Genomic DNA, 11,439 nt, shown 5'->3' on the forward strand with positions numbered 1-11,439 from the left:
GACAAGCCTCGGACTGAACCCAGGTCGCGGTCCGGTACACCCGTCTGTAAAAGCTTTAACTCCGGAAACGTCAATGTCTTTCACTCGTCTTCAAAAAAAAATAATTTACTTGAAACAATGCTTGAATGAAACAATTAGAAATTTTCAGGGGTGTAAGGTGTAAATAAACATAAATCGTATTTTGATTGGTACCTATGTTAACTATAGTTTTAACTCATATGTGAGCAAGTTTTCCTTTCCGACACTACTTCAGTCATAAGAATAAAATTGTAAACATACCAGCCAGGTTTCTCATGAGACAACATGAATGCCGCCAGGAATAAAGCAGGAGTACATTTTCTTATGTTCATATACTATACATCTTTGTGGTAATTATATGAATGTCGAGATGATTTACTTTCTGGTTTTTACAGAAGAAAATTAAGTCATTATGTTACCTGACTTTGGGAGGCTCTGTGGCTTACCAATTTATTTATATGAAGAAAGACTTCAATGGTTACTACGAGAGTGTACTGCAACCTCTAAGTCAACTTCTCAACCCTGAATTGGCGCACACTATTGGAGTATCTGCCTTTAAATATGGTCTGTTTCCAGCTCAAAGTGAAAGTGATTCAGAAGTTTTAGTAAGTACAACAATCTTTTTTTCTCAACTAGTAACCTGTAGTATTAAAAATCATATTTCCCAGATTTTCTAATGACCACTATGACCAAGCAGACATGTCAAGTAGGTACCTGTTTGATGAACAATGAAGGATTTACCTATTCAAACATTTTGATTGTAAACCAAATATTAATAATTTATATCCAAACTTCAGCCATTGGAGCTTAGTTACTGTTTCGTTAAAACTGATTATTTGTTACTTTACAGAAAACTGAATTCTTGAACTACAAACTGTCTAACCCAATTGGTATTGCTGCTGGATTTGACAAGCATGGAGATGCTGTGATAGGCCTGAAAAATGCTGGCTTTGGCATGGTGGAAATAGGATCTGTCACTCCTCTCCCCCAGCCTGGGAATCCAAAGCCGCGTGTTTTTCGTCTGCCAGAGGACAAGGCAGTAATTAACCGATATGGATTCAATAGTGAAGGCCATGACAATGTGTATAATAAAATAAAAGATCTGGATAAGTCATTGTTGGCTAGTTCACTGCTTGGCATTAATCTAGGAATGAACAAGCTTTCCGATAACCCAGTAAAAGATTACTGTTTAGGTATACAGAAGTTCTGGACTGTTGCTGACTATTTTGTCATCAATGTTAGCAGGTATAAAGAAAATTCTAAATTCTAAATGCTAAATTCGCTAAAAGTATGTCATTTGCCAATAATTAAATAAGAACAGGTGTTCATATTGCTAGAATACATGATAAATGTATTATTTATGCAAAAATAATGTTCTTCAACTATAGCATACCTCTATTGCTTTTTTCTGTTTTATCTTTCATAATCACAATATTTATTTTGTTTCAGCCCAAACACACCAGGTTTAAGATCACTACAGGCAAAGGATGAACTTTCAAAATTATTAACCGAGGTTAATAAAGTAAGAAATGAAATGCTTCCCAAGAAGAACATACCCCTCTTACTTAAATTAGCACCAGATCTGACAGAACAAGATAAAAAGGATGTTGCAGCAGTTATCACCAAGAAAGGAAGTCAAGTTGATGGACTCATCATTTCTAACACAACAATAGACAGGCCACAACTGGTACACCAAGATGTGTCCCAAGAACCAGGCGGTCTCAGTGGAAAACCATTGGCTAGCAAATCAACAGAAATGATTAAAGAGATGTATAAATTAACTCAAGGTTAGTTGGTCCAAGTTGTTTAATTGCAATCATCTACCATTCTGCAAACATTATCCTTGTTACAAAGTCTCAGAGACTCTAATAATTAGAGGATACAAAAATGGTTTCATATTAGTTGGACAGGATATTTAATGCCATGAAAGAATGACCAGAAGTACCAAGACCCAAGTTTTTTTAACTTGCCATATCATTTTAGAATATTATAATTTTTGTTCATATTTTCAGGTAAAGTTCCAATAGTAGGTGTAGGAGGTATTTTCACTGGCCAAGATGCATATGAGAAGATCTTGGCAGGTGCTAGTGCAGTACAAATTTACACAGCTTTAATATACCATGGACCTCCCGTAGTCAATAAGATCAAACAAGAGCTTGCAGACCTCCTACACAAAGGTGGTTACAGAAATGTAAATGAAGCCGTTGGTAAAGGTGTCAAATGACAAAGGTGGTTTGATTTATTTTAATATTTATTAGTCCATTTTAACAATGTATTGGTTTTTTGTCCTGACTTCACTGTAAAACATTCCATCTATGATGGCTTTTCTTTTGTTAACTCAGGTGCTCCTGTAAATATCAATGACAGAGAGTGTGAAACAAATAATAAAAAATAATGATTTAAGATAACTTTGTTTTACTGTATTTGAGATTTTACTTTTGTAAATATCATTATTATTATCAGAGACTTGGCCTCTAAAAATACAATTCAATACACATACACAAATCACATAAATGATCTTATTTACCTTGTATTTTACAGTTAGGTAACTGTGATGCCAAGTACTGTTTACATTCTTCCAAGTTATTTACATTGTTCAAATCAAACAGCACCAAATTTTGTAGATTGTGGCAATCTTTTAAATTCTTGAGTCCAGCATCACTGACATCAGCTATATCTGAGACTTGTAAGTGAGTTAAAGAGTCTTTACCATGTGATAAACCCTTCAATGCTCTGTCCTCAATATATGAACTTTTGTGAAGTATAATCTTATACAGTTTGATGCATCCAACTGAAAAAAAAAGAAAACAAACAAATTTGCCAAATAATTCCAATTGAGCATAGAATAGTTGTAGTTGCTAGTGAGTCACTTGCAAAAATGTATTTTAGGACAATGTATTGGCATTTTTGCAAGTGATTCATTGTTTGGCAAAATACATACTTAAATGCGAGAAACCATAATGTGATATTGATGAATTTGTAGCATCAATTACTGCCAGTCTCGGGACTGGTTGGTCATTAGCTGGCAGCAAATTGTAGTCTGCAAGCTTCTGCCCTCCAACCCACTCGACGGTGCCCCCATTCCGCAGGACCCATTCAGCGCACGCACGGTCAGGGCCAACTCGTTTTATACGCTCTGCGTCGGGCTTATTGAACATCATGTTAACATATTCCCAGAAACATCTGACTTGGTTGGGTTGCGCTGGCCTAACTCTAAGTGCCGAGCATTGTAATGTCTGCGAAATGAAAGAAGAATGGATGTTTTACTTGAAACCCTACATTAGACACTTAAAATGTATCTCTTAACTAACAGTATGTTTCCAGGGTTCTATAGTCAACTAGGAACCCTTATCGAGGCTTTGCTCTGTGATCCTTAGTGCTAGAAAGCTGCAGTTTGGCTTGGATATTATGCCGCCGCGCCTAGTCTTCTAGGGGGCCCTGCGGGAGTCAACCCTAATTATTAAGGATCTTAGGAATACACACTGAAAAAAGGGAAAAAAGAAGGGCCTCGCAGATGCTACTTCGCTTACGGCTAAATTTCTTCACGCTACGCCACTGCGTAGTTGTATATGAATCATACAGAAAAGTGTATACTTATGTTAGGGAACTAACTGTACTTACGAAGCGAGAGGCTACTGTCCACATCTTAGCAGAGAATATATGTAAAATTGGAGATTTTGATGCAGTGAATCAATATCGATGAATTCGATGATGTAATTGTAATGTTATGTTATAGATTTTGATTACCGGTTAAACGTCAAATGTCCGTCAAAACAAAAGGGCCTACCGCGAACCACGTTCGATGTGTTGCCTCCCTGTCACACTTACGTACGAATTTACAAGTGCGACAGAGAGGCAACGCGTCGAACGTGGTTCGCGGTAGGCCTTCTGGGTCTATCACGAACATCAAAAAACCTTAGGGTCTACCGCGAACCACGTTCGACGTGTTGCCTCCCTGTCACACTTACGTACGAATTTACACGTGCGACAGAGAGGCAACACGTCGAACGTGGTTCGCGGTAGGCCCTCAGATCTTATCGCCTTTCCAAACGTCCAGAAAATCGCATGCAATTTGCAATACATTGCGGCATTTGGTCGATCGATTGAATTCGTTGCTGTTAGCCAGCAATTATTATCTAAAATCGCATGTTATTCGTTGTCAAGAAGCCTCATCAGCATCACTCTTCGCGTTTTCGTATTTCGCGGTCAACCCTCGGCTGCTGTTTAAAAAAAAAAGGAATGACGGAATGTCTTTAAGTTGGCTAACTTGACGTTTATCTGGGTTTTAAGCCGTAACAGACTACCGCACCGCGACCTTGGCGTGGTCAAAATATCTCTTTCTCGCTCTCACTTATGGGTGCGGTGCACCGTGACCGTGACCTTGGTATGGTGCGGTAGTGTGTAACGGCTTTAAGACTACCGTAGACGCAGAGTAGTATAATATCGTAGACATAAGAGTGTTGCCAAGTGGCCCATATTTCCGTGATTTTCAACGAATTTTTGGCATTTTTGCCGTCATTTGATAAAGCTCTAAGGACTTATAATTTTTTACATTCAGAAATATCAACAGCCGGGTCCACACAGAGCGAGCATACGCGCGAGGCAATTTCCTCGCGCATTAAACGGCTAGTGTATTTTAGACATGCCTCGCCCGAGGCAATGGTCCGCTGTGTGGACCCGGCTAATGAAGCGGTTGGTAAAGGTATCAAATGACAAAGTAAAAGTTTTTATTTTGCAATTTAAGCGTATTACAATGCACCTATGAATGTCAGAAACTACCACCGGTTCAAACCCTACACGAAACTCGGCGGGACTAATTTTTTCAAATAGTTATACAAAAAATCTTAAAAATACGTAATACGTAGTTCTTCACATTAAGAGACCGTTAACGATTTTAGAGCCAAAATGTAAAATTGATAGATTTAGTCGTTGAAATTGTACACCTTTTGTTACGTAATATCTAAATAACAAGTATTGGTTTCTATTAGCACGTCTTCTCATCTTGCCTTTTAATAATGAGGTTCCGAGCGTGCGTCACCGGCAATATATGACGAGAAGGGGCAGTTTTTAAATATTCATCAAAAAATTATATTAGTGGTAAAATATACAAAATGATATATAAGAACAGTTTCAGAATATGTTGTAGATTGTTTAAGTATAAAAACTACGTCGAAATTAAGTCGATTTTCACGAAAAATTGTCACTTGTTTTAAACAAATTTCTTGTGAAAATTGATTTCGTCTAACTTTCATTTACTTTTGTTCAATATTATATAACAAAAATGTAGTATATGAAAGTTAGAGAACAGGATAATGTGTAATACAAATAACCATTTTTAGCAGTCCAAATTTTACGAAATTTACAAATAAGATCGACAAAATCAGTGCTATTTACGATTTACCTAAACGTCCATCAGAAAAAGAATCATTTCTAATTTATTTATTTTTTCTAATTCTAACAAACTTTTACACTCACACATTCTTAGATTTCATTCGCACACTTTTCACTACCTCCTCACAACAACCTTACACATATACAAGTACACACTCCTCTCTTTCCTAAATAGGTAATTCTTATGTTTAGTATAATTATAATTATAAATTTTATTTCTGGTAACTCGTGTTGATCATGACCTCCGCGATACAGGCCATGCCTAGTGCGGGGTTCAATGTAACGTTCCTGCAAAATCTTTATTATGAATAAAAATATTGTTATTGTTATTTAGTCTATATTTAGTGAGTCTGTTTTCAAAAAAAGATCTGTAAAAGTGCAAGATAAGAAGAGGTGCTAATAGATACCAGTAGGTACTTGTTATTTTTATTACGTAACAAAAGGTGTACAATTTCGTCGACTAAATCTATCAATTTTATATTTTTGCGACTAAAATCGATACCGGCCTCTTAATGCTCTTATTTACCTTGTATTTTACCATGAATCTAGTATAACTGGATTGGGCATGAGTGGTGGGGATAACTGACAGAACGGGATAGTCTTATGTATCTTTCAGTAGGAGTAGCAGCGAAAGCGCTATTATTGTTTGTCCTTGTCACAGTCTCACATCTTGTTTTATTCCCCACCGTAAATTGACCACTGTGATTGGTCGAATTCATTTGTTGCCCACCATAACAAATAAATTTGACCAATCATAGCGGCGCAATGCGACGCTATGATTGGTCGAATTTATATGTTTTGTCCCTCATGGAGGCACGCGTAGACCACTTCTATCACGGACCTAGAGAATAAACTGGATCGAGTACACGGGCCAAAAAGTGTGTCCACATGAGAAGTCAAACCAGAGCCTTGCATCTCGTTCTAATTAGGGTGACCATAAGTCATATGTATGTGGGATATTAGGATAAGTTTAAATGTATAGTTTGGCCAAAATTTTTTCTCATTCGTGCATAGTCGTAGAGAATCATACTGTCTTTTCCCTATGCTAGTATAAATGCTCCAGAAAAGGGATGGATATAGATTATTTTTCTCTTCTGTAAAACGCTTCACACAACCTTACTAAAGTGGTATCCAGACAAGACAATTTTTCGCCAATCTGATGAAATTCTCCGATCGAATCAGCAGATGCAGACACATAAATGCCAATTTTCATAGTAATTATCTATGGAATGCAAATTTCCTGATCAAATCGACTGATTTGATCAGTCCCGTCTGGATACCACTTTAATTAAGTAAGTCAGTTATAAAAGCTGTTACAGATGGGATGAGCGTATTGGATCGCGATCATTGTTATACTTGGTCAACCAGATCTTGACAGTAGAAAAAGGGCGGCAAATTTGAAAAATTTAGGCGCGAAGGGATATCGTCCCATAGAAAATTTGAATTTCGCGCCTTTTTTTAATGACAAGATTTGGTTGACCAGCTATAATTGTGACGAAGGTGGTCCGCCGTACGTCCATTAAAAACACAGCTATATGTGAGAGCGAGACAGATAGAGTCAGACCGAGAAAAGTCTGCAGCGATTTTGATAGCCCACGCAGTGCAAGTGTCATTTTAAACGTCAAACTTCTATGAATTTATGACGTGTGAATAACACTTTCACTGCGTAGGCTATCAAAATCGCTGCAGACTTTTCTTGGTCTAACTCTATCCAGGGTCGCGGACCAGTATGCCCGTCTATTACAGTTTTTAACTAAGGCGCTTGTCACTAAGATAAGCATATTAGAGTTAGATCAAAGAGAATTCTAAATTCTCTTTAGCCCCCTCTAGACTATGTGCGTGAATCGCGGCTTCGCGCCGCGAATCGCGCACGGGTGTGGAGGGCCCTTTTGGTTCACTATTTATGCTCTTAATAATTTTACAAACTACCTATCACTATCAATATCATACTCATGGTGTGTTCATATACGTGATGGCTTCCCTTTTGCACACTTCAGCTATTCATTAAGCGTAAGCGTCATCGTACTCATCGTAGATCTGTGATTGCAACAAAATTTTCAAATTTGCCGCCTTTGTCTACAGACGGAAATGTGTGTTCAGTCTATATAGAATCGATTACATATATGTAAATAGTTTGAACCAACGTTTCAGTAATTAAATATTATGTTTAAATCACATAAATATGAATCTGTAATGTTTAAGGACTTTGGATTTAAATTTTGGCAATTATATAGCTCTCATTACGTCACTCAAATAATTAAACATGCCGAAATAAAGATATACCTATTTATGTAAACTTTTTTTACATTAAGTACGTAATAATAATTCTGCAAGATCGATCCACATCGTGCCGACATCATAGTCACCCTAATGAGTTTGACAATATCGTTTTGTATTTTTATCGTAAAATTGAATAATTGTGACTTACCTGTGAGAAGATATTCCACAATCAGCATAGCTTTCACTTCTACAACCCCTCACACAACATTTTTTTAACCATTTTTTTTAATATTTTACGAATAAATTCTGAGCGGCGCCATTTACGTATTTTGAAAATACACGAAAAGTTTGGGATACCAATTCATATTCAAAGTTACTACAATTTCTACCATGTTAAATTTAAATGCTTTATTTGTTGTGCGCATGTTTGGTTTAATCAGTTAATAATATTGACATCATAATTATTTACAAAGTACTTAAAAGTTATCAGAACTGTAATCTGAATATAGCACTAAATTTTTTTAAGAAGGTAATTAATTTCAGTAGTATATTGATGTGATTTCTACCACAGTGGTATCTTTTTAACATTGGCAACATGTGCGACTGAGACACAGGGCTCTGGTTTTTCTATCTCAAGTGGACCGTTTTCTCTAGTCTGGTACGAACAACTTTCTGTCTCGGTGATAAGGTTCAAATTAGTATGGCAAAAAAAGTGACAGTTCCCTCCAGTTTAAAACATTATTACTTCATGACTTCTATAGGATGCTACCTTCTATGTATTTTACAGTTAGGTAACTGTGATGCCAAGTACTGTTTACATTCTTCCAAGTTATTTACATTTTTCAAATCAAACAGCACCAAATTTTGTAGATAGTGGCAATCTTTTAAATTCTTGAGTCCAGCATCACTGACATCAGCTATATCCGAGACTTGTAAGTGAGTTAAAGATTCTTTAGCATGTGATAAACCCTTCAATGCTTTGTCCTCAATATATGAACTTTTGTGAAGTATAATTTTATATAGTTTGTTGCATCCAACTGAAAAATAAAGGTTTTCATAAGTATATAATTTACAAATAATTCCAATTGAGCATAGTTGCTAGTGGCTCACTTCTTGCAAAAATGTCAGCATTAAAATTGTCCCAAAATACTGTTTGACAAAATACTTACTTAAATGAGCGAAACCATAATAAGCTATTGATGAATTTGTAGCATCAATTACTGCCAGTCTCGGGACAGTGGCAGCACAAACTACTAAGAAGATACTACGTATGCTGGCAGCAAATTGTAGTCTGAAAACTTCTGCCCTCCGACCCACTCGACGGTGCCCCCGTTCCGCAGCACCCATTCAGCGCACGCACGGTCAGGGCCAACTCGTTTTATACGCTCTGCCTCCGGCTTATTGAACATCATGGTGACATACTCTCAGAAACATCTGACTTGGTTGGTTTGGGCTGCTTTTACTGTAAGTGTCGGGCAGCGTAAAGTCTGCGGAATGAAAGAAGACTTAATGTTTTATTTGAAACTTCTTTCTCAACTGCGTAGTTGGTTTTATGTAAGGTTGTATTTGGTAGATTTGGTATCATAGTTAGTCATACAGAAAAGTGGATACTTAAGTTAGGGAACTGGCTGTACTTATGAAGCGTGAGGCTACAGTCCACATCTTAGCAGAGAATAACGTAAACTTCGAGAATTTGATACACTAAAAATACTGGCGATGATGTAATGCGATGTTATTGAATAGTTAAACGTCAAAATATCGAAAAATCGGAAACCGTCTTCGGCTTCTCTATCGCTCTTCGCGTTTTCGTTTTTCGCGGCAAGACCACGGATTTAGAGTTAATAAACTGGATAGAGTACATTGACCAAAAAGTGTGTCCACATGAGAAGTCAAACTAGAGCCCTGCATCTCGTTCTAATTAGGGTGACCATAAGACATGTGTATGTGGGATATTAGGATAACATGGATATATCAGTAGGGTGTGTCATTTTCTAAATAAAGTGAAATTTTAAGTGGTCAGGTTTTTTTTTTCATTTGTAGTCGGCCTCTTTCGCACTCACTCATGGTATGTTCATAAAGGTAGGCTTCCCTTTTGTCCACTTCAGCTTTTTTTAAGTGTAAGCGTCATTGAAGATCTGTTTAGCAAATATGACGTTTTTTTAAAGTTGGTGCCTTTTTTCTATTGACGGAAATGTGTCCTACCTATAAAGAATCGATGTCATATACATATCAGCGGGCTCAGCACGGTTCCATTTTTTATCCACTATCACTAAGCCCGTCACTTTCGCACTTACATACTTGTTAGAACGTGACAGGCATGGTGATAAATGATAAAAATGCGACCGTGCTACTAGGGCAGTTTGACACACCTAACAAAATATTATGTATAAATGAGAGTCTGTAATGTTTAAGGAGTTAAGCACTTTGGTTTTAAATTTTGGCAATTGAAGGGATGTTTACAAAAACAACATACCTGACTACACTGGTTGACTCCTGAAACGATTAACAATGTTCTTAAAAAAGTGTCAACCGGTCTAAGCAGTTATGTTGTTTTTGTAAACATCCCTTCAATTATTCTACAACAAATCTTAAATTAAACATGCCGAAATAAAGACATAAGGTACCTATTATGTTAAACTTACTTTTACATTACCTACGTTAATAATAAGAATTCTGTGAGACCGATTCAAAACGTGCCGACATCATAGTCACCCTAATGAGTTTGACAATGTTGTCTTGTATTTTTATAGTAAAATGTAATAATTGTGGCTTTCTTGTGAAACAATATTCCACAATTAGCAATTATTTCACTCCAACAACCTTTAACACAACATTTCTTCACAATTTTTAAGAAATTTCGCATTCACGTGTTTTGAAGAAATGTCATCAAGTTGGGGATACCAATTAATATTTAAAGTTACTACAAATTCTACCATACTAACATTTAGTTTTTTTTTTGCTGTGTATGCGCTTGGTTTAATCAGTTAATAATATTGGCATCATAATTATTTACAAATTACTTAAAAGATATCAGAACTGTAGTCTGAATATAGCACTAAAATTGTATAAGAAGGTAATTAAATTCAGTAGTTTATTGATATAATTTCTACCACAATGGTATCTTTTTAACATTGGCAACATGTGCGAGTGAGACACAGGGCTCGGGTTTTTCTATCTCAAGTGGACCATTTTCTCTAGTCTGGTACGAACAACTTTCTGTCTCGGTGATAAGGTTCAAATTAGTATGGCAAAAAAAGTGACAACTCGCTCCAGTTTAAAAAATATAACTTCATGGGCAAGACCCTCGTTTGCATGAATCTAGTATAACTGGATTGGGCATGAGTGGTGGGGATAACTGACAGAACGGGATAGTCTTATGTATCTTTCAGTAGGAGTTGCTACTCCTACTTTCGCTGCTGCGAAAGCGCTATTATTGTTTGTCCTTGTCACAGTCTCACATCTTGTTTTATTCCCCACCGTAAATTGACCACTGTGATTGGTCGAATTCATTTGTTGCCCACCATAACAAATAAATTTGACCAATCATAGCGGCGCAATGCGACGCTATGATTGGTCGAATTTATATGTTTTGTCCCTCATGGAGGCACGCGTAGATCACTTCTATAGGATGCTACCTTCTATGCTCGTTTGAAACGTGAGGGCACAAACACATAAAATACTACTGCGAGAGGCAGAGCGCTAATATAATTTCTCGTTAAGTTGGCTAACTTGATGTTTGTCTGGTTTTTCATTGGCGTTTCAAAACTACATCACACGAACGGATTCGGCAAATTCATTTATAAAATCATC

General features: G+C 36.7%; 2 protein-coding genes across 3 annotated transcripts; one reads left to right on the plus strand and one right to left on the minus strand.

Moving 5' to 3' along the window:
- Positions 1-176: 176 nt before the first annotated feature.
- On the plus strand, positions 177-2,390 carry LOC134651825 (dihydroorotate dehydrogenase (quinone), mitochondrial). 2 transcript variants are annotated; one of them, XM_063506938.1, is made up of 5 exons: positions 177-330; positions 414-623; positions 869-1,263; positions 1,468-1,805; positions 2,031-2,390. In XM_063506938.1, the coding sequence occupies exons 1-5, from the start codon at positions 304-306 to the stop codon at positions 2,240-2,242; spliced, it is 1,182 nt and encodes a 393-aa protein (XP_063363008.1). In that variant the 5' UTR covers positions 177-303; the 3' UTR covers positions 2,243-2,390. The 2 variants fall into 2 exon arrangements, with proteins under 2 accessions (XP_063363008.1, XP_063363009.1); XM_063506939.1 differs by having other exon boundaries at positions 417-623.
- Positions 2,252-3,704, minus strand: LOC134651826 (ATP synthase subunit s, mitochondrial). The gene is made up of 4 exons (XM_063506940.1): positions 3,640-3,704; positions 2,960-3,254; positions 2,546-2,809; positions 2,252-2,366 (listed from the first exon to the last, which is right to left on the minus strand). The coding sequence occupies exons 1-4, from the start codon at positions 3,661-3,663 to the stop codon at positions 2,332-2,334; spliced, it is 618 nt and encodes a 205-aa protein (XP_063363010.1). The 5' UTR covers positions 3,664-3,704; the 3' UTR covers positions 2,252-2,331.
- Between the last annotated feature and the right edge of the window lie 7,735 nt (positions 3,705-11,439).

The sequence above is a fragment of the Cydia amplana genome, chromosome 10, assembly GCF_948474715.1.
Source record: "Cydia amplana chromosome 10, ilCydAmpl1.1, whole genome shotgun sequence".
Taxonomy (NCBI): domain Eukaryota; kingdom Metazoa; phylum Arthropoda; class Insecta; order Lepidoptera; family Tortricidae; genus Cydia; species Cydia amplana.

What these genes read in the sequence shown, in the direction of transcription:
- LOC134651825 (XM_063506938.1), top strand. Translation starts at nt 304, where the DNA reads ATGAATGCCGCCAGGAATAAAGCAGGA. An exon ending in TTTGTCATCAATGTTAGCAG is followed by an intron (nt 1,264 to 1,467) that starts GTATAAAGAAAA and finishes ATTTTGTTTCAG; the next exon opens with CCCAAACACACCAGGTTTAA. An exon ending in GATGTATAAATTAACTCAAG is followed by an intron (nt 1,806 to 2,030) that starts GTTAGTTGGTCC and finishes TCATATTTTCAG; the next exon opens with GTAAAGTTCCAATAGTAGGT.
- LOC134651826 (XM_063506940.1), bottom strand. Translation starts at nt 3,663, where the DNA reads ATGTGGACAGTAGCCTCTCGCTTC. An exon ending in GGACAGTAGCCTCTCGCTTC is followed by an intron (nt 3,255 to 3,639) that starts GTAAGTACAGTT and finishes TTCATTTCGCAG; the next exon opens with ACATTACAATGCTCGGCACT. An exon ending in ACCTAACTGTAAAATACAAG is followed by an intron (nt 2,367 to 2,545) that starts GTAAATAAGATC and finishes TGATATTTACAG; the next exon opens with GAGCACCTGAGTTAACAAAA.